Source organism: Elephas maximus, chromosome 1 (genome assembly GCF_024166365.1).
Source record: "Elephas maximus indicus isolate mEleMax1 chromosome 1, mEleMax1 primary haplotype, whole genome shotgun sequence".
In the NCBI taxonomy this organism is placed as follows: domain Eukaryota; kingdom Metazoa; phylum Chordata; class Mammalia; order Proboscidea; family Elephantidae; genus Elephas; species Elephas maximus.
The window spans coordinates 164,226,449-164,249,288 of NC_064819.1; the positions used below are offsets into that span (position 1 = coordinate 164,226,449).

A 22,840-nucleotide genomic window follows, 5' to 3' on the forward strand; every position below is an offset into this window, starting at 1 on the left:
AGCCATCCTCCCGGCCTTGGGGAAGGAAAAAATTTATAATTGGGGGTAAAAGATAATTTGCTAGCTCCATTAACCGGGGGAGCTCAGGACAGAAGCAGCTCCTGTCCAAGCATAAACTGTCTGTGGACCTTGACGCCTTTCCCTTCTGCATGGACCTGTGTGGGCCTATTTCGGGAGAATAGGCCCTTGTTGGCAGACTCCAACCATTTCAGCTGCGCAGTGGACAGGTGGGTGTTTGACGTTTGGCATTGCTTTACCTATTAAACAAGGTCCTCACCTACCCACATTAGGGACCTAAGGACTGGTAGCTCCACCCAGGTCACCTAGCCACCCGTGACAGGGGTCCAGGAATAACTGGTACCTCCCAGTCCTTACAACCAAAAACTTTAGGTGCCCATGATCCGTCTGCAGAATCCACCCACCTGCACGCTCTGGAGAACAGGGGCGCGTTTTCCTCAGAGACACTTGGGGGTCGGTTCTCAGCCCCCTGCCTTGTTCAGAGTGTGACCCCCTGCTGCAATCAGATACCAGTATATGCACCAATCCCCCTGCCCCTCTAAGACTGTAGGACAGAGCCTGTACCACACACTTGATCAGCTACCTGGAAACCTGAGCTGAATTCATACAAGAAAACTGAATGGACTCCTAGACTGATATACCTGGTAACAGCTCTAGCCAGCTAGGAACAGGACACCAGAGCTCCAAAGGCGAAAATAATCAAGCTAGCTCACTCAAGCAACCCATAGGGGTATACCAAAACAAAACAAAGCAAGCAGCTACAACACAGTAAGCAAGCATAAATTAATACAATAACTTACAGGTGGCTTGGAGACAACAGTCAATATCAAGTCACATAAAGAGACAGACCATGATCACCTCAACAGGCTCTCAAAACAAAGAATCCAGGGATCTTCTAGATGAAAGGGCATTCCTGGAATTACCAGATGCAAAATACAAAAATTTAAATATACAGAACCCTTCAAGACATCAGGAAAGAAATGAGGCAATACGCACAACAATCCAAGGAAAACACAGATAAAGCAATTGAAATTAGAAAGATTATTCAGGAACATAATGAAAAGTTTAATAAGCTGGAAAAATCCATAGACAGACAGCAATCAGAAATTCAGAAGATTAAATAAAATTACAGAATTAGACAACTCAACAGAAAGTCAGAGGAACAGAACTGAGCAAGTAGAAGCGAGAATTTCTGAACTTGAAGATAAACCACTTGGCACTAATATATGTGAAGAAAAATCAGATAAAAGAATTAAAAAAATGAAGAAACCTTAAGCATCATGTGGGACTCTATCAAGAGAAATAACCTACGAGTGATTGGAGTACCACAACAGGGAGGGATAACAGAAAATACAGAGAAAATTGTTGAAGATTTATTGGCAGAAAACTTTCCTGATATTGTGAAAGATAAGAAGATATCTATCTCATCGAACTCCACATAACGTAGGTGTGAAAAGAAAGTCACCAAGACATATTATATTCAAACTTGCCAAAACCAAAGATAAAGAGAGAATTATAAGAGCAGCGAGGCATAAACGAAAAGTCACCTACAAAGGAGAGCCAGTAAGAATGAGCTTGGACTACTCGGCAGAAACCACGCAGGCAAAAAGGCAATGGGATGACATATTTAAAAAATTGAAGGAAAAAAACTGTCTGCCAAGAATCATATATCCATCAATAAAAAAAAATTTTTTTTTTTTTTTTTATTGATACTGTCTCTTAAATATGAAGGTGAAATTAAGACATTTCCAGATAAACACAAGTTTCAGGAATTCGTAAAAAACAAACCAAAACTACAGAAAATACTAAAGGGAGTTCTTTGGTTAGAAAATCCATAGTATCAGGTATCAACACAAGACTAGAACACTGGGCAGAGCAATCAGAAGTCAACCAGACAGGGAAATCCAAAAAAAACAAAGCAAGATTATTAAAAAAAAAAAAGGCCCAAAACAAGCTAACAGTGATGTTATTATATAAGAGGACAACATTAAAATAATAAAGAGGGACTAAGAAATGTAATCATACACCTTCCATATGGAGAGGAAGACATGGCGATACAAAGAAATAAAAGTTAGTTTTAAATTTAGAAAAATAGGCGTAAATAATAAGGTAACCACAAAGGAGACAAACTATCCTACTCATCAAAAGAAAATACAAGGGAAAAAAAGAGACTCAGCAGAAACAAAATCAACAACAACAAATATGAGGAAAAGACAATATATGAAGAAAATCTACTCAGCACATAAAAGGAACTGTCAATACACACAAAAAAGACATCAAAATGACAGCACTAAATTCATGCCTATCCATAACTACCCTGAATGTAAATGGACTAAACGCACCAGTAAAGAGACAGAGAGTGGCAGAATGCATTAAAAAACAAAATCTATCTATATGCTGCCTACAAGAGACACACCTTAGACTTAGAGACACAAACAAACTAAAACTCAAAGGATGGAAAAAAATATATCAAGCAAACAACAACCAAAAAAGAGCAGGAGTGGCAATATTAATTTCTGATAAAATAGACTTCAAAACTAAATCCATCATAAAGGATAAGGAAGGACACTATATAATGATTAAAGGGACAATACACCAAGAAGATATAACCATAATAAATATTTATGCACCCAATGACAGGGCTGCAAGATACATAAAACAAACTCTATCAGCATTGAAAAGTGAGATAGACAGCTCCACAATAATAGTAGGAGACTTCAACACACCACTTTCAGTGGAGGACAGGACATCCAGAAAGAAGCTCAATAAAGACGCAGAAGATCTAAATGCCACAATCAACCAACTTGACCTCGTAGACATATACAGGATACTCCACCCAACAGCAACCAAGTATACTTTCTTTTCTAGTGCACATGGAACATTCTCTAAATAATAAACGTTGGAGAGGCTGTGGAGAGATTGGAACACTTATATACTGCTGGAGGGAATGTAAAATGGTACAACCACTTTGGAAATCGATTTGGTGCTTCCTTAAAAAGCCAGAAATAGAACTACCATATGATTCAGCAATCCCACACCTTGGAATATATCCTAGAGAAATAAGAGCCTTTACATGAACAGATATATGCACACCCATGTTTACTGCAGCACTGTTTACAATAGCAAAAAGATGGAAGGAACCAAGGTGCCCATCAACAGATGAATGGATAAATAAATTATGGTATATTCACACAATGGAATACTACGCATTGATAAAGTATAGTGAGGAATCTGTGAAACATATCATAACATGGAGGAACCTGGAAGGCATTATAAAAACCCAGTAAAACCAGTGCCCTGGAGTCGGAAGGCATTATACTGAATGAAATTAGTCAGTTGCAAAAGGACAAATATTGTAAAGACCACTATTATAAGAAATTGAGAAATAGTTTAAACTGAGAAGAAAACATTCTTTCGTGGTTATGAGAGGGGGGAGGGAGGGAGGGTGGGAGAGGGACATTCACTAGATAGTAGATAAGAACTACTTTAGGTGAAGGGAAAGACAGCACACAGTACAGGGAGGTCAGCACAATTAGACTAAACCAAAAGCAAAGAAGCTTCCTGAATAAACTGAATGCTTTGAAGGTCAGCGTAGCAGGGGCAGGGGTCTGGGGACCACAGTTTCAGGGGACATCTAAGTCATTTGGCATAATAAAATCTATTAAGAAAACATTCTGCATCCCACTTTGAAGAGTGGCGTCTGGGGTCTTAAACGCTAGCAAGAGCCATCTAAGATGCATCAATTGGTCTCAGCCCACCTGGATCAAAGGAAAATGAAGAACGCCAAGGACACAAGGCGATTACGAGCCCAAGAGACAGAAAGGGTCACATGAACCAGAGACTACATCATCCTGAGACCAGAAGAACTAGATGGTACCCAGATACAACTGATGAGTGCCCTGACAGGGAACACAACAGAGAACCCGAGGGAGCAGGAGAGCAGTGGGATGCAGACCCCAAATTCTCATAAGACCAGACTTCATGGTCTGACTGAGACTAGAAGGACCCCAGTGGTCTTGGCCCCTAGACCTTCTGTTGGCCCAGGACAGGAACCATTCCCGAAGCCAACTCTTCAGGCATGGATTGGACTGGACAATGGGTTGGAGAGGAATGCTGGTAAGGAGTGAGCTTCTTGGATCAGGTGGATACATGAGACTATGTTGGCATCTCCAGCCTGGAGGGGAGATGAGCAGGTGGAGGGGGTTAGAAGGTGGCAAAATGGACACGAAAAGAGAGAGTGGAGGGAGAGAGCAGGCTGTCTCATTATGGGGAGAGTAATTGGGGGTGTGTAGCAAGGTGTATGTAAGTTTTCGTGTGAGAGACTGACTTGATTTGTAAACTTTCACTTACAGCACAATAAAAAAAAAAAAGGCCACTGCAGATCCTTTGCTATAAAATGACTTTGATGCCACAAGATCCTAGTTTCCTTTCACAAAGATTTAATTCTAATTATCCTCCTAATATAAAAACTACTTCAAGTTAATTTATGAAAGCAGCCTAGAAATTGGGAGACATTTAAAAAAAATTAATAGTTTGAAACAATGGACACTGAAGAGCATTTCCAAAGTAAACTTAAAATGCAGCATTTTGAACCTAGGTATCAACTAAAAGACAAATGTACTCAAAAGAAGATGAATTATTTAAAAAAGTTGTATTTAAAAGACATAGAGTTTCTAGAATGTTACCTAATAAATGGCACTCTTAGGTCATTCATAGAATGAAGAGGTGCATATGTTCCTTGCTCATCCCACCACCTGTGAGCCAGGGTCCGGAAGGTTTTTACTTCATTGCTGTCTACGGTGGTTTGTGAAGTACTGTAGAGTCTTGTCACAGGGTACCTAAGGGGTCAAAATGAAGAGCCAGGCAAATACTACTGTTCTTAAAAATGAAACATTAGATACACTATTTGGAAAGATATTCTTATTTACAATTTACTAAATTCTAAATGTATATATTGCTCAGTTTTGATGCTTTAAAATCAAGTTTTATTGTAATCACATTGCTTATAATTTGTAGATTCACAGATGAAAAAAAATTAGTTTGCTTTCAAAGCAAGTTAAACAGAACTTTATAAAACTTGGCCTTATGGGTCACATCTAATAATAATAATAATAGTAGTAGTAGTATTAGTAGGAATAATAATAATTAGAAAAAAAAAAAAAACTAATTGCCATCAAGTCAACTTCAACTTACGGTGGCTGGATGTATATCAAAGTAGAACTGTACTCCATAGGCCCCTGGACACTCTTTTAACTCAGTACTGAAGTTACTCCTGAGATTCACCCTTTATCCAAAGATTAGACAGGCCCATAAAACAGAATGAGACTAAATAGGCACACCAGACCCAGGACAAGGACAAGAAGGCAAGAGGGGACAGGAAAGCTGGTAATGGGGAGCCCAAGGCTGAAAAGCAGAGAGCGTTGACATGTCATACGTGGGGTTGGCAACCAATGTCACAAAACAATATGTGTATTAACTGTTTAATGAGAAACTAATCTGCTCTGTAAACCTTCATCTAAAGTACAATAAAAAAAAATGTTAGATACACAAATCAATAAACATTAAATTTTGGGAGAAAAAAAGAACTGTACTCAATAGGGTTTTCAATGGCTGATTTTTCAGAAGTAGATCACCAGGCCTTTCTTCCCAAGCACCTCTCGGTAGCTTGACCTCTAACTTTTCAGTTAGCAGCCAAGTGCTTTAGCCATTTATACCACCTAAGCACTTCAATAATAGTAACAGCTACTATTTATTGAATACTTACTAAACACTAGGTACTATTTAAGAGCTTTGCATACATCATATTATTTATTTCTCCCAACAACTCTATGACATGGGTACTATTATCATCTCAATTTTACAGATAAGAAAATGGAGGCACAGAGAGATTCAGTAAGCGGTAGAACCAGGATTTGAACCCAGTTGCCTCTAGCTTCTCTCTACTTCTACTGCTATCACCCTTGTCTAAGCTCCCATCATCTCTTGTGTGAGCTATTATGCTAGTCTTCTAATTAGAAGACTGGCTGCTTCCTACCTCATCCCCCTCCAATCTGTCCTCCAGGATGCATCCAGAGTGATCATTCTGGAAAAATAATTTGATAATGTTATTTTCCTGCTTAAAATGTTTCCATGTTTTCCCAGTGCCCTTATGGAAAACGGAGCCCTGGAGACACGGTGGTTAAGAGCTATGGTGTTCCATGGCTGTTATCCAAAAGTCAGCGGTTTGAATCCACCAGCTGCTCCTTGGAAACTCTATGGAGCAGTTCTATTCTGTCCTATAGAGTTGCTATGAGTCGGACTTGACTCGACCACAATGGGTTTGGTTTAGGAAAAATACCAAAATACTCAGCATGGCCTACAAAGCTCTGAATTATTTAGTCCTTTATTTCTTCCCTCTCTAAACTCATCTCCCACTACTCTCCTCATCCCCCCACTCCAGCCATGCAAGCCTTCTTTCAGTTCTTTGAACTGGTCACACTGGCTCCTTCCTGAGGCACTTTGTGTATGTTGATCCCTCTGTCTAAAACATTCTTTCCATTTTCTCACGCTGCCCTCCACACACATCTAATTAATTCTTTCTCATCCTTCAGATCTTAGCTTAAATGGAATGTTATCTAAGAAGTCTTCTTTAATGCACAAAACTGCATCATGTTCCCGTATTTTAACTTGTACATTACTTTGTACTTCTTCATGGGGCTGTGTGATCATTTGGCCACGTTTACCTCCCCTGTAGACCATAAGCACTATGAGAGCAAGGAGGGATTATCTCGCTCACCATTTTATCCCTAGTGACTAGCCGAGTTCCTGGAATACAGTCAGTATTCAGGAAACGTTTGTTGAATGAATAATATGAAGGAGAAGGTCCAGAAAAGTATATACTTTGCTTTAAAAACATTTTTTAATCAAATGGGATTAAAAAGGGACTAAACAGGGATTGGACAGATTCTATACCCAGTTCCACTGCACAGTACATTATGGGAACTCCTCCAAAGGTCTACTTGGGTAAAAGAATAAGTTGTTAAGTTAGAAAAGCTAATGCCATTCAATTTTTTACTATCTTTCTTAGCTATACATGCAGACTAAATTCTATATTCACTACTTTTTATCCTTTCAAGATTGAAATGTTATTTTTCTTTTTTTATTGTGGTAAATATACATGTTACAAAATACTTACCATTCATTCTGCTCTAATATTTATATTATCTCATGAATATTACCCTTCTTTTTCATGCTTAATGCAAGCCTCAGTGATGAAGGACTAACTTACAATAAAAAAAAATAAAAAAAAATAAAAAAAAAAACTTACAATAGATAACAGTAAGTGACTGCAAATGATTTCACTCATCCAGTCTCAAAGGAGCTTGTTTAAGAGAACAGTAGGAGCATGCACTTGGAAAACAGAGCTCAAGTCTCAACACTATGCAGAATTTTTCACAAGGTTATAAATTAGTTTATAAAATACAAATACAAAAAGACATTATTTTGGTTCAATATTACTACCTAGATATACTTATCCCTCTTGCCATATTTTTGTTGTACCTAACAAGCACTGAATTATTTGCATCTTGTCATAAGGATGACGAAGTAACAGTACTTTTCCAAGTAATATGAATTTATATTAAAAATAAAATCCATCTCTGAATTTCTGTGTACTGGATGTATACCGGGAGCCCTGGTAGTGCAGTGGTTAAGCATTCAGCTGCTAACCAAAAGGTTGGCAGTTTGAATCCACCAACCACTCCTTGGAAATCCTGTGGAGCAATTCTACTCTGTCCTATAGGGTTGCTATGAGTCGGAATCAAATCGACCGCAATGGGTTTGGTTTTTTGGTTTTTGGATATAGGTTGTATTATTATATCAACTTCTGTGGGCTTAAAATTTTTCAAATTTAAAAGCTGTTGAAGGTAAATTAGTTAAAAATATTTAAATAAGTAAAATCAACCTTAATCAAAGCACATGAGCTATTATATACTGACAAGGTTGATTAAACACAATCATTACTAAACTACTGTTGCATATAATTCTGTAAATATTTATCATAGTAATAAACACACTCACCTGTAACTTTTCATTTTATTCAAATAGGCAAAGGTCATCCTATAGGAAACCCATCGTTTGATTTGAACAGTCCAACTAAGATGATTCTCTAAATAAGCTGAAAAAAATTATATGTACATGTAATAAGTACATGAATCCCTGATACTAACGTAACTGAAAAAAGTATTTTATATGGCAATACTATAAAAAAAAAATGCAAATACTATGTTATACGACAATTGATAAACAAAAGAATTTTCTCCTTAATTTTGGATTTTACCCTAAAAAATAAAAGTCTTGTACCATCTTTCTCTAACCAGACATTTCCAAAACTATAACTAGCAAAAATAAGTAACATGTAAGTAAAAAATTATTATGACATTAGTTTTTGCAATCACATTGTGCTGCACAAAATCATAAAAAATGATATTCAAATAAAAACTATGCTACCTCTTAAACTAGGGTAATATTAATTCTGATATTATTTGTAAAAACCAGTTCAAATTCTGTCAATTACATGTTAGCTACCTGAAATTGATTTATACATATGCTCGATATTCTTCACAAAATAAAAAAAATATATATTTTATGTGTATATACATTGTTATGTACTATATACAACACACAGGTACACACGTATATACACATACATACATCTTGGAATCCACACTAACCCAGTCTGCATGTTCAAACTAACACATAGCGACTTGCTTTATGAACAGGTTACTCTGCTGCAGAACATTCGTTTAATAAACATGTAGACAAAGTAGACTCCAAAGAATATTACCAGAGACAAAGAGGGACACTGCATCATGATTAAAGGGACCATCCACCAAGAAAACAAACAACAGAATATAAAAACACATGAAACAAAAAACTGACAAAACTAGAAACAGACAAATCAAAAACTACAGCTGGGGACTTCACCACCACTCTCTAGTAACTGGTAGAATTGCTAGACAGAGAATCAGCAAAGATACAGAAGAACTGAACAACACTATCAACCACTAAGATCTAATTGAAATTTATAAAACGCTCCACTTAAACAACAACAGAATATACATTTTTTCAAGAATGCATGAGGCATTCATAAAAATAGACCATATCCTGGGACATAAAACAAATCTTCACAACTTTAAAAGAAGTGAAACATACAAAGTATATTCTCTGACTATAATGGAATCAAACTAGAGATAAATAATAGAAAGATAACATGAAAAGCTTCAAACACTTGGAAATAAAATAACACACTTGTAAACAATCCATGAGTCAAACAGAAAGACTCATAATTTAAAAAAAAAAAAAAAAATTTTTTTTTTTTATTGAACTAACTTAAAAGGAAAATACAATATATAAGACTCTGTGGGGTGCAGCTAAAGCAGTACTTTAAGGAAAATTTATAGTACCAGATATTCATATTAGAAAACAACAAAGGTCTCAAATTAACAATCTAAGCGTCAACCTCAAGAAACAAGAAAAGAGAGAGCAAAATAAGACCAAAGCAAGCAGAAGGAAGGAAATGATAAAGATAAAAGCAAAAATTTAAAACAGGAAAACAACAGAGAAGAATTAATCAAACCAAAAGTAGGTTCTTTGAAAAGGTAAACGAAATTGATAAACCTCCAATAAGAATAACAAAGACAGAAAGAGACCTAAATTGCCAATCCAACCAATCATAAATTAAAGAGAAGATATCACAACAGACCTGACAGACACCAAAAAGGATAGTAAGAGAATACTAAAACAAACAAAAAAAAACCTCTATGCACAGAAATTCTACAACATAGATAAAATGGACTAATTCCTTGGAAAAACAAACTACCAACACACATGCAAAATAATATAGATAACCTGAATAGTCCTATAACTATTTAAAAAACTGAATTCATAATTTAAAACTCTTTGAAAAATAAATCTCCAGGCTCAGGAACTGTCCCAAAGAAAAAGTAACAACCGGTTCTACGTAATCTCTTCCAGAAAAGAGAAGAGCAGGAATACTTCCCAATCCATTTTATGAAGCCAGCATGACTACGATATAAAAACCAGACACAGAACAGAAAAAGAAAACTACATAAACATACACAAAAGTTCTCAACAAAATATTAGCTACACAGTCCAGTAATGTATAAAAATAATAAAGCACAACCAAGTGGGATATATTCCAGCTATGCAGCACTAGTTCAATATTAGAAAATCAATTAAAGTAATCCACCATATTAACAATCTAAAGAAAGCCACACAATCATACTGACTGATGCAGACAGAGCATTTTACAAAACCTACCCCATTTATGATGAAAAACTCTCACCAAATGAAGAATAGAACTTCTTCGATCTGATAGAATTTGTACTAAATACCTAGAGTTCACATGATACTCAGTGGTGAAAGACTAAGTATTTTCCCTCTAAAAACAGGAATAAGGCAAGCATGTCCACTCTCACCACTTCTAGACAACATAGTACTAAAAGTACTATCCAGTGCAATAAGGCAAGAAAAGAAAACAAAAGGCATACAGAATGGAAAGGAAGAAATAAGCATCCTCATTTGCAGTTAACATGACTGCCTACACAGAAAATCTGAAGGAATAAAAAAATAAGTTAGCAAGGTCGCAGGGTACAAGGTCAACACACACACAAAAAAAATCAATCATGTTTCTATATACTAACAATGAGCAACTGCAAAGCAAAATTCAAACTGACATATGATTTAAAATCATTCTAAAGAGAATGAAATAATTTTATTGTTATACAAATATAACAAAATATGTACAAGATTGTTTCAAATCCACCCGGGGATACCACAGAAGAAAGGCCTGGTGATCTAATTCCATAAGATTACAGCCACTGAAAACCCTATGGAAAGTGGGGCCAAGATGGTGGCCCCTCTTACAACAAAGACCTGAAAAACCAAGTGAATCAATTATATATGACTATCTAGGAGCCCTGAACATTAAAGACAAAGTTCAGGAGTTGGACTGAGAGGCATGGGGAGACAGAGACAGTTCAGAAGCAGCAAAGAAGTGCCAGACCTGACCTAGCCAGCACCCTGAAGTCTGGATTGTTTGGTGAACATGGGCTGAGGCAAGCAGTAGTGCTCGGGACATGTTTTACCACATCAGGAGAAACTAAGTGGTGGAGAGTCTACACAAGCCTCCAGTACCAAGGGGAAGCAGCGCTGTATCTGTGCAACTTAAGAGCAAGTGTCTAACCTACCATGTGGGATCAAAATAACCCTTTCCCCTTTGGGACTTTCATAATGGAGAAGTGCCTCTCTTCCCCTCACCGGCCCCCTCCCCGCTCTGCCCTGGTGCCTGTCCAGCAGTGTTCAGAGGTTGCCACGCACCCTAGGCCGGAAGTGGGACCCATCGTGCCCAAGCCATTCTTCCAGCTTTGGTTGGGGGGAGGAACAAATAAATGAACAAACAAACAAAATGAAACTGGCAGTTCCCTATGCTGGAAGCTCAGGACTAGCTGTGCCCAAACCAGTCTCATGGCTTTAAAAAATTGCCATGCTCCCTAAGCCAGGAACTCAGGGCAGGCACAGCCCCTTTGCCTAGGCACAGGCATAAGGGGTCCACATACTTTGAATGTCTTTCACCCCACCTAGACCTGTGTGGGGCCATTCAGCAGTATAGGCACTCACTAGCATAGTACAACAGGGTATATACCTGAAGCCTGTTCTCAACTGCAACAGCTAGATTCGTGGCATTTGACACCACCAAGCCCATTAAGCAGGGTCCTCACCTACCCACATCTGAGGACTGGCAGCTTTACCCATTCCACCTAGCCACCCATGACAGAGGTCTGAGAATAAGTGGTATCTCCCAGTTCTTACAGTCAACAGCATTGGGTGCTCAAATTCCCGCTGCCAAACCCACCCACCTACATGCTCTAAGGGACAGGGACACCCCTTCCACTTAGGCAGTCAGGGACAGCCATCAGCCCCCTGCTTTGCTCAGCACATAACCTCTTACTGCAGCCAGATACCTGTGCCTGCTCTAGTCACCCTTACGTAGCCCTGCTCGTCTAGGACTGTACGTCAGAGCCTGCACCACATACTTAGTGGCCGACAATCTGGACACCTGAGCTGAAGCCACACAAGAAAAGTAAACAAATTCTTGGGCTCAAATACCTAGTAGCATCTCTAATCACCTGGTGACAGGATGTGAGAGCTTCAAAGACACCACTAATCAATGTTGCTCACACACCCAGCCTATCTGGATATATCAAAACAAGAAGCTAGCACACAGTAAGAAAACAAAATAAATAAATATAATAACTTACTGATGGCTTGAAGACAAAAGTCAATATCAAATCACATAAAGAGGCAGACCATGATGGCCCCAGCAAGTGACCAAAAAACAAAAAAAGAAGAACCAGGAAACCTCCCAAAGGAAGATCAGGTCTTAGAATTACCAGAGGTGGAATTCAAAAGATTAATACACAGAGCTCTTCAAGAAATCAAGAAGGAGATTAGGCAAAACTCAGACCAAGCCAAGGAACATAGAGACAAAGCAACAGAGGAATTCAGGAAAGGTAAATAAGAGCAGAATGACAAATTTAACAGGACGCTAGAATCCACAGAGACAGCAAATAGAAATCCAGAAGATTAACAATAAAATTTCAGAATTAGACAACTCAACAGAAAGTCATAGGAGCAGAAATGAGGCAATGGAAGGCAGCATTAGTGAGATGGAAGATAATGCACTTGACACCAATTTATTTGAGGACAAATCAGATAAAAGGACTTTAGAAAATGAAGAAACCCTAAGAATTATGTGGGACTCTATCAAGAGGAATAACTGATGAGTGATTGGAGTACCAAAATGGGTGGGGGATAACAGAAAATACAGAGAGAATTGTTGAAAATTTGCCGGCAGAAAATTTCCCTGATTATCACGAAGGACGAGAAGATACCTATCCAAGAAGCTCACTGAACCCCAAAAGAAAGTTATCGAGACATATTATAATCCAACTTGCCAAACCAAAAATAGAGACAATTTTAAGAGTGACTAGGGATAAATGAAAAGTCACCCACAAAGGAGAGCCAATTAAACTAAACTCTGACTACTCAGCAGAAACCATGCAGTCAAGAAGACAATGGGATGACATATATAAAGCCTTGAAGGAAAAAAATTGCCAGCCAAGAATTATATATCCAGCAAAACTGTCTCTCAAATATGAAGCTGAAATTAGGGCATTTCCAGACAAACAGAAGTTAAGGAAATTTGTAAAAACCAAACCAAAATTACAAAAAATTCTAAAGGGAGTCTTCCGGCTAGAGAATCAATAATATCAGATAACAACCCAAGACACAAACTAACAGAAAAACTAAACAAACCTATAGCAAAAGAGGCTAAAGAGGCAATAAAAAAAAGTCCTCAAAAAAAAAAAAAAAAAAAGCCCTGGCCATGATGGCTTCACTGGAGAATTCTGCCGAACTTTCAAAGAGTTAACACCACTACTACTAAAGGTATTTCAGAGCATAGAAAAGGATGGAATACTCCCGGACTCAATCTATGAAGCCAGCATAACTCTGATACCAAAACAACATAAAGACACCACAAAAAAAGAAAATTACAGACCAATATGCTTCATGAACACAGATGCAAAAATGCTCACCAAAATTCTAACCAACAGAATTCAACAACACATCCAAAAAAATAATTCATCATTACGAAGTGGAATTCAGAAGGGATGGGTCAACATTAGAAAAACAATCAATGTAATCCATCATATAAATAAAACAAAAGATGAGAACCACATGATCTTATCAATCAATGCAGAAAAGGCATTTGACAAAGTCCAACAACAATTTATGATAAAAACTCTCAGCAAAATAGGAGCAGCAAGGAAGTTCCTTGACATAGTAAAGGGCATTCTACAAAGCCAATGGCCAACATTATCCTAAACAGAGAGAGTCTGAAATCATTCCCCTTGAGAATGGGAACCCGACAAGGATGCCCTTTATCACCACTCTTATTCGATACTGTGCTAGAGGTCCTAGCCAGAGCAATAAGGCAAGAAAAAGAAATAAAGTGCATCCACATTGGTAAGGAAGAAGTAAAAGTATCCCCATTTGCAGATGATATGGTCCTACACAGAAAACCCCAAAGAATCCACAAGAAAACTACTGGAACTAATAGAAGATTCAGCAAAGTATCAGGATGCGAGATAAACATACAAAAATTAGTTGGATTCCTCTACATCAACAAAGAGAACTTCAAAAAGGAAATCACCAAATCAATACCAATTACAATAGTCCCCAAGAAAATAAAATAATTAAGAATACATCTAACCAGAGACATAAAAGACCCATACAAAGAAAACTACAAGACACTACTGCAAGAAACCAAAAGAGACCACATAAATGGAAAAATATACCATGCTTATGGATAGGAAGGCTCAACATTGTGAAAATGTCAGTTCTACCTAAAGCGATCTACAGATACAATGCAATCCTGATCCAAATTCCAATAATATTTTTTAATGAGATGGAGAAAGGGAAGGAAAGGAAAGAGGCCCTGGATAAGTAAGCATCACTGAATAACAAGAACAAAGTGGGAGGCCTAACACTACCTGATTTTAGAACCTATTATACCGCCACAGTTGTCAAAACAGCCTGGTACTGGTACAATAACAGATACACAAACTAATGCAACACAACTGAGAATCTAGAGGTAAATTCATTCACCTATGAGCAGCTGGTATTTGATGAAGGCTCAAAGTCCACTAAATGGGGAAAAGTCGGTCACTTTAACAAATGGTGCTGACATAACTGGATGTCCATCTGCAAAAAAAAAAAAAATGAAACAAGACCCATACCTAACACCATGTACAAAAACTAACTCAAAATGGATCAAAGACCTACATATAAAATCTAAAATGATAAAGACCATGGAAGAAAAAGTAGGGACAACACTAGAAGCCCTAATACATGGCATAAACAGAATATAAACCATATCTAACAATGCACAAACACCAGAAGGGAAACTAGGTAACTGGGACCTTGTAAAAAACAGATGCTTATGCTCATCAAAAGACTTCACCAAAAGAGTGAAAAGACAACCTACAGACGGGGAAAAAATTTTTGGCTACAACATATTCGATCAGGGTCTAATCTCTAAAATCTACAAAACCAAACCAAACCAAACCCAGTGCTGTCGAGTCAATTCCGACTCATAGTGACCCTATAGGACAGAGTAGAACTGCTCCATAGAGTTTCCAAGGACCATCTGATGAATTCGAACTGCTGACCCTTTGGTTAGCAGCCGTAGCACTTAACCACTACGCCACCAGGGTTTCCTAAAATCTACAAGACACTGCAAAACCTCAACAACAAAAAGACAAATAACCCAATTAAAAAATGGCCAAGGATATGAACAGGCACTTCACCAAAGAAGACATTCAGGCAGCTAACAGATACATGAGGAAATGTTCACGATCATTAGCCATCAAAAAAAAAAAAAATTTTTTTTTTTTTTTTTTGAGGAATGCAAATCAAAACTACAGTGAGATACCATCTCACCCCAACAAGACTGGCACTAATCCAAAAAAACACAAAACAATAAATGTTGGAGAGGTTGTGGAGAGACTGGAACACTTATGCACTGCTGGTGGGAATGTAAAATGGTACAACCACTTTGGAAATTGATTTGGTACTTCCTTAAAAATCTAGAAATAACAGTACCAAACGATCCAGCAATCCCACTCCTTGGAATATATCGTAGAGAAATAAGAGCCTTAACTTGAACAGATATATGCACACCCATGTTCGCTGCAGTACTATTCACACAAAAAGATGGAAACAACCTAGGTGCCCACCAACAGACAGATAAACAAATTATGGTACGTACATACAATGGAATACTACGCGACGATAAAGAACAAAGAACAATAATGAATCCAAGAAACATCTAACGACATGGATGAATCTGGAAGGCATTATGCTGAATGAAATTAGTCAGTCACAAAAGAACAAATATCGTATGAGACCACTATTATAAGAACTCAAAAAGTTTAAACACGGAAGAAAACGTTCTCTGATGGTTATGAGGATGGGGAGGGAGAGAAAGGGGAATTTACTAGCTATATGGCAGACAAGAGTCATCTTAGGTGAAGGGAAAGACAACACACAATATAGGCGAAGTCAGCACAACTGGACTAAATCAAAAGCTAAGAAGTTTCCTGAACACAACCAAACACTTTGAGGGACAGAGTAGCTGGGGCTGGGGTCTGGGGACCATGGTTTCAGGGGACATCTAGGTCTACTGGCATAACAAAGTTTATTAAGAAAATGTTCTGTATCCTACTTTGGTGAGTCCAGAGGCAGGATGAGAAGGCAGGAAGGGACAGGAGCTGGTTGGATGGACATGGGAAACCCAGGGTGGAAAGGGGGAATGTGCTGTGACATTACAGGGATTACAACTAGGTCACATAACAATACGTGTATAAATTTTTGCATAAGAAATTAACTTGAGCTGTAAACTTTCACCCAAAGCACAATAAAAAAGAAAGAAAACCTATGGAGCACAGTTGTACTCTGACACATACAGGGTCACCATGAGATATAATCTACTTGACAGCAATGGTTTGGTTTGTTTTTTTGGTACAGGATCTATGTGCTAAAAATGATAAAATGCTGACAAAAGATAGCAAAGACATAAGAAATGAAGAGAAAGGCTGTGTTCATAAATTGGAAGATTCAACATAGTAAAGATGTCAGTTATCCCCAAATTGATCTATCAAAATCCCAACAGCTTTTCCTTCTGTTTTTTTGTAGAGAGGGCACTGGGTTTTGGGAGGCAAGGTGATTCTAAAACTTAAATAGTTAGGCAAAAGAAACAGAAGAGCTAAACAATACTGAAAAAGAAAAATTCAGCTGCAGGAAACACACTACCCAATTTTAAGACTATATAGCTACAGTAACCAAAACAGTGTGGGATTAGAGGAGTGACAGACACACAGACCAATGGAACAGGAGCAAGTCCAGAAACAGACCCATGCAACTTCACCTAACTGATTTTTGAAAAAGGTGCAAAGGCAATCCAACGGAGAAAGAACAGCCTTTTCAATAAACGGTGTTGAAACAACTGGACTTCCATTGGCAAAAAAAAAAAAAAAGAACTTCAACGTAAGTCTCGTATCTTGTGCAAAAATGAACTAAAAATGAATCACAGATCTAAATGCAAAATTCCAAAACCACAAAACTTTTAGAAGCAAATATGGAGGAAAATATTCATGGCCTAAGGTTGGACAAAGAGCTGTTACACATGATACCAAAAGTAAAATCCACAAGAGAAAAACTTGATAAACTGGACTGAGTCAAAATTGTAAATTTTTGTTCTGTAAAAGGCCCTGTCAAGAAATAGAAAAGACAAGTCACAGGTTGGGAGGAAATATCTGTAAAACACATACCCCACAAAGGTCTTATACCTAGAATATATAAGGAACTCTAAATTCAACTGTAAAAATAAACAAATGAGTAAAAACAAAAACTCCACAAGCAATCCAATTATAAATGGGCAAAAGATATAAAGAGATACTTCAGAGAGGATATAAAGATGGCAAATAAGCACATGAAGAAATGTTCAATATCATTAACCATTGTTGTTGCTGTCGGCTACACTAATCGTTGCTGTTGGGTGCTGTCCAGTGGACTCCAACTCATAGCAACCCTACAGGACAGAGCAGAACTGCCCCATAGGGTTTTCTTGGCTGTAGTCTTTATTGGAGCAGATCGCCAGGACTTTCTCCCGCAGAGCCACTGGGTGAATTGGAACCAACAAACTTTCAGTTAGCAGCCTAGTGCTTAACCACTGCACCACCAGGGCTCCTGCATTAACCATTGCTGTTGTGTGCTGTTGAGTCAATTCAGGCTCATAGTCACTCTATAGGACAGAATAGAACTGCCCCATAGGGCCTCCAAGGCTGTAAATCTTTACTGAAACTGACTGCCACATCTTTCTCCTGCGGAGCAGTTGGTGGGTTCCAACTGCTGATTAGCAGCCAAGTTCTTTAATCACTACACCACCAGGGCTCCTTATATAGAAGGTAGTGAAATCCAAATAAGATCTGTAGTTTAGTTAATAGTATTGTACCAATGTCAATTTCCTGGCTTTGACAGTGTACTATGGTTATGTAAGATGGCATTCCTGAGGAAGGCTGGCTGAAGTATTAGGTAACTATTGTCTTACTTATCTAGTGCTGCTATAACAGAAATACCACAACTGAGAGCTTTAACAAACAGAAATTTACTTTCTCACAGTTTAAGAGGCTAGAAGTCCAAATTCAGGCTGCCGGCTCTAGGGGAAGGCTTTCTCTGTTAACTCTGGAGGAAGGTCCTTGCCTCTTCTGAGCTTCCGCTCCTGGGAATCTTCATGTGGCTCAGCATCTCTCTTCCTCTGTCTCTGGTCTGCTCCTTGTTTAATCTCTTTTACATCTCAAAGAAATGGACTCAAAACGCCTAACACTGCTTCGTTAACTTAAAAAAGATAGCTCATTCCCAAATGGGCTTATAACCACAGGCATGGAGGTTAGGATTTATAACACATTTTTGGGGAACATAATTCAACCCATAAATCTATGTTTGCAACTTCTTATGAGTCTTATTTCAAAATAAAAAGTCTCTTTATTTATTAAAAAGTACAAAGTAGCTCATTACAAAGTATTTCTCCTGTCCCTAACTCTAGTCATCCAGTTTCCCTCTCTGGAGGCAACCAATGTTACCAAATTTTTGTGTATGCTTCCAGAGATGTTTTATGCACATGCAACCATTTTTGTGAATCCATTTCTCTCTTATTTTATACAAAGTGTAGCACAATGTACGTTCTTCGGCACATTGTTTTACTTACCTGTCTTGGAGACTATTTCATTACAGACTATAACCAAATCCAAACCAAACCAACTCCCATCAAGTTGATTACAACTCACAGGGACCCTATAGGACAGAGTAGAGCTGCCCCATAGGGCTTCCAAGGAGTGGCTGGTGGATCTGAACCGCCGATCTTTTGGTTAGCATAAAGAGCTTCCTATTTTTTCTTTACAGCTACATGGTAATCCATAATTTAAGCAGTCTCCTATTGATGGACATTTATTTCCAATTTTTTGCTTACTAAAAACCTGAGATTGAATTACATGGGTAATTTCATATATGTTTGAATGTACCTGTTGGTAAAGTCTCAAGAATTGCTGTGTATGTTTGTAAGCTTGTAACTGCCACCCATGGACGTTCTTTGCAGCCCCATGGGCAATATCTTAGAAAGTCTACTGCTGGTTTCCCCACATTTCCACCAACACAATGAGCTATGAAACATTTTTATCTTTGCTAATCCAACAGGTAAAAATGGTATCTCAGTGTAAAGTTTATTTTACCATGTGTGTGGTTAAGCAACCTTTCTTAATTTTAATGGCCATTTATATTTCATGTCTTGCCTTTTCACAGTCTCTGCACATTTTTCTTCTCCATTCTTTATGTTTTTTATTATTATTATTTTTTTAATAGGCCCATCACAGCCTGGTCCCAGGCCATTTCAATATTCTCAAAAGTTTCTATTTATTAATACAGATATTTGTACTTCTGGGGTTTTGCTCAAGTAAATCTCTCTTCCACCAACTGTATCTGAACTACCTTTTAAGACCTAGTTCAAATTGCCATCTGTATTATATAAGGAACTTGTAAACACAGATTGTGATATATAGAGGGAACAGAGATACAACAAAATTTTAAGTGATTATTTGTGATGGAGATAATCACCTTCTTTACACTTTCTTTTCCTGAACATTTCCCAGTAAACACATTCCTTGTTATAATCCGAAATTTTAAAATAATACAGAACTATTTCCAGATTTTGGGGGGTGAATGCAAATTGAGTTTTTTTAAAAAAGAGATTCTTGAGGTATCATTCGTTTTTAAATACCCAGTGCCTAAATAACGGTTCCTGACATACACCCGTAAACATCGACTGCTGCCGAGTCGATTCCGACTCATAGCGACCGTACAGCACAGAGCAGAACTGCCCCATAGGGTTTCCAAGGAGCGCCTGGTGGATTCCAACTGCCGACGTTTTGATTAGCCAAGCACTTAACCACTACACCACCAGGGTTTCCTCCTGACATTCAGTACGTGTTAAATGACTTTCGTGTAATAATCAGACTGTCGCCTCTAAGCACCAAGTTCAGTGTGATTATTTTCTTGCATCTTAACTGCCGATATAATTATGAAACAGCAGCTCGTGCGACTTTCCAGCCCCCGCAAAAAAACGAAGCACGACCAAGAGACTCCCGCCGACACAAAGTGGATCGCCGGCCCCGGGGCTGCAAGTTCAACCAAGATCAGATGAAGGTCGTTCGATGCAAGGTGGAGGCCCGCGATCAGAGCCTATCCCCGGCAGGACCTGGTCTTCAACTTTTTCCCTCGCCTTTGAGAAGTGGAGGGGTGTTCCACCGGGATTAACGGCCGGAACAGAAGCCGTAGGTTGTGCGCTGATGGAGCCCAGAACCGTCCGAGGCACTCCTCCGCGCCTGCGCAGCACCGCCGGACCCCCTCCCCCCCGCCCCGCACTGTGGATTGCGTGAGGGACCCCCACACACTCACCCGGCGAGGTTAGGCAGGGGCAGTCGGCCAGTGTGCGCCAGCATCCAGACCCAAACACTCCTAAAAAGCGACCCCTAGACGAGCTCAGACAGCGGCCTCCCAACATCGCGACAGAAAGGATCCACCCCTTTTTCCGGTCCCTCCCGCAAAGGAGTCCCAGCAGAAAAGTTCCGGGATTCACCCTCGCGCGGTCAGAGAGGACTTAATCATGGTTGTATTATTAACGAATATTATGTATGTGTCGCTATCTATACTCTTCATGCTCAACATCTGGCAAATTGTGGACGCAATGAAGCTATGAATGTTTCTGTTGCTTATACCATGGCTTTTGATATTTTCATTTATGCCTATTCCTATTTGACCACTCCAAACGTAATCAAGAGCTAGCCATCAGTCATCCCACTGTTACATAATCTTTCACCCCTGTGTAGCCCTAATTTCAGTATTTTCCAGATGTCTCTCCAAGGACATTTACACTCCTGTAAAACACTGGCCCTAACGCTTGGAATCACAAAACTATGAAAGCATTTCTTCTCTAAGGGTAGAAAGTTTCCCCTTTCAAGGCATTCAAATATCAGAGGACCAATTTTGAAATCATTCTACATTTTCAATATGAAAGCTCCAATTGTTAAGGATTGTTGGAATTGGCTTAATTTACTGCTCAGCTATAGTCGTCCAAGGTGCCCTGATGGTGCAACGGTTAAGTGCTGGGCTGCTAACAGGCAGGTGGTTTGAAACCACCACTTAAAAAAAAAAAAAAAAAACCACTGCCATCAAATTGATTTCACTCATAGCAACCCTGTAAAACAAGCGCAGAACTGCCCCAGAGGGTTTCCAAGGAGCGCCTGGTGGATTTGAACTGCTGACCTTTTGGTTAGCACCCAAACTCTTAACCACTATACCACCACGGTTTAAAAGACCTGGCGATCTGCTCCCTGTAAGGATTTCAGCCTAGGAAACCCTGTGCAACAGCTCTATTCTGTAGTACAGGGTCGCTATGAATCAGAATGGACAGCACACAATAGTCGTTCACTTACAGCTCCTTAGTTAAAATACTGACTTCCTCTTAAAGAGCTGTTGCAGACTTTTTCAGTAGCTAAGACAGTGGCTAACGAACAGGCTCAAACATAGTACTGATCGTGAAGATGGCAAAGGACCCGGCAATGTTTCATTATTTTGTACATAAAGTCGCTAAGAGTCGACGCCCACTGCATGGCAACTAACATGTCCCCTCTGAGCTCCTCTCAGATACTTGACCATCTCTCCAACTGAAGGCAGAAAGCTCTGTGCAGAAGAAAAATTAGCATGTTAAAATGTGTTGCAGTGACAGATCCAAGAAAAAAGCAAAATGCAAGTATGATTAAATAAAGATCTAAGAACCTCATTTAAATACATTTCTTTGTACCATCTCACTGGGCTTCAAAGCCTTGTCACTATAGTTTCAGTTCAACGACAAAAGCAAATGGTGATTTGCCTTAATACTGATACGAAACAAAAGCCCTTGAACCTACATAAATTATTTGGTCCAGATATGCAAAACTAGCTCATAGTATTTTTCTATACCAATATCAACATAATGATTTCCATTGGCCTTTAAATCTCAATTGTGTTGTCAAGACTAGTGTTCTTATGGGGTCTGTACCTATTGTTGGGAGATATTTCCCAGACTATTGCTATGTTCTTATCCATAAATGGGTTGTAGTGTCTACATTTTGTTAGAAATCTGAAATCGACTTAAAATTTGTAAATCAGTTTTGTGATTTTATACACACACAATTTTTTAATTCACTTTAAGGGATTTTAAAATGCTCCCTTACAGCTAAAAAGTTTTGTCTCTTTGAGATGCATATACCACTATATCTACTAAGAATTTAACCGGCAAATTTTAATATTTAATCCAAAATTCTGCATAAATTGGTAACTTAAGTGTAATTCTAACTTAAATTATCATAATCAGATGTAGCAGCTTTAACATATGGTGTATTTACTAGAAAGCTCTATGGATGATACCTGATAAACTTGAATAGTATAGAAGTATAACTCATTTGTGTCCTATTTTCAGAGCTAATAAAAAGCCTACTTTCTCATTTAGGTTTGAGATGTTACAGCCAAATTCTACTTAAAATTGAAGAACTTAAGGGCTGTAAGTGTCCAAGACTTATAAAAAAAACAAAATTACTGCCATGAAGTC

General features: G+C 38.5%; 1 protein-coding gene across 9 annotated transcripts in view; it reads right to left on the minus strand.

Moving 5' to 3' along the window:
* COQ3 (coenzyme Q3, methyltransferase) overlaps positions 1-22,607 on the minus strand; it is a 57,368-nt gene extending 34,761 nt beyond the window's left edge. For 2 of the 9 annotated variants that reach the window (XR_007518879.1, XM_049897825.1), the window contains exons 1-3: positions 20,650-22,607; positions 8,077-8,173; positions 4,704-4,856 (exon numbers count right to left, since the gene is read on the minus strand). Coding sequence is in view for 8 of the 9 variants with exons in the window: in XM_049897825.1 (XP_049753782.1) it covers positions 4,704-4,856; positions 8,077-8,173; positions 20,650-20,755 (356 nt within the window). In the remaining variant the exon portion in view is untranslated. Of the gene's footprint in view, positions 1-4,703; positions 4,857-5,211; positions 6,101-8,076; positions 8,174-14,748; positions 14,845-17,073; positions 20,591-20,649 lie in introns of those variants that run through there. The other 7 variants (XM_049897886.1, XM_049897896.1, XM_049897878.1 and 4 more) reach the window with 7 other exon arrangements.
* Positions 22,608-22,840: the final 233 nt, after the last annotated feature.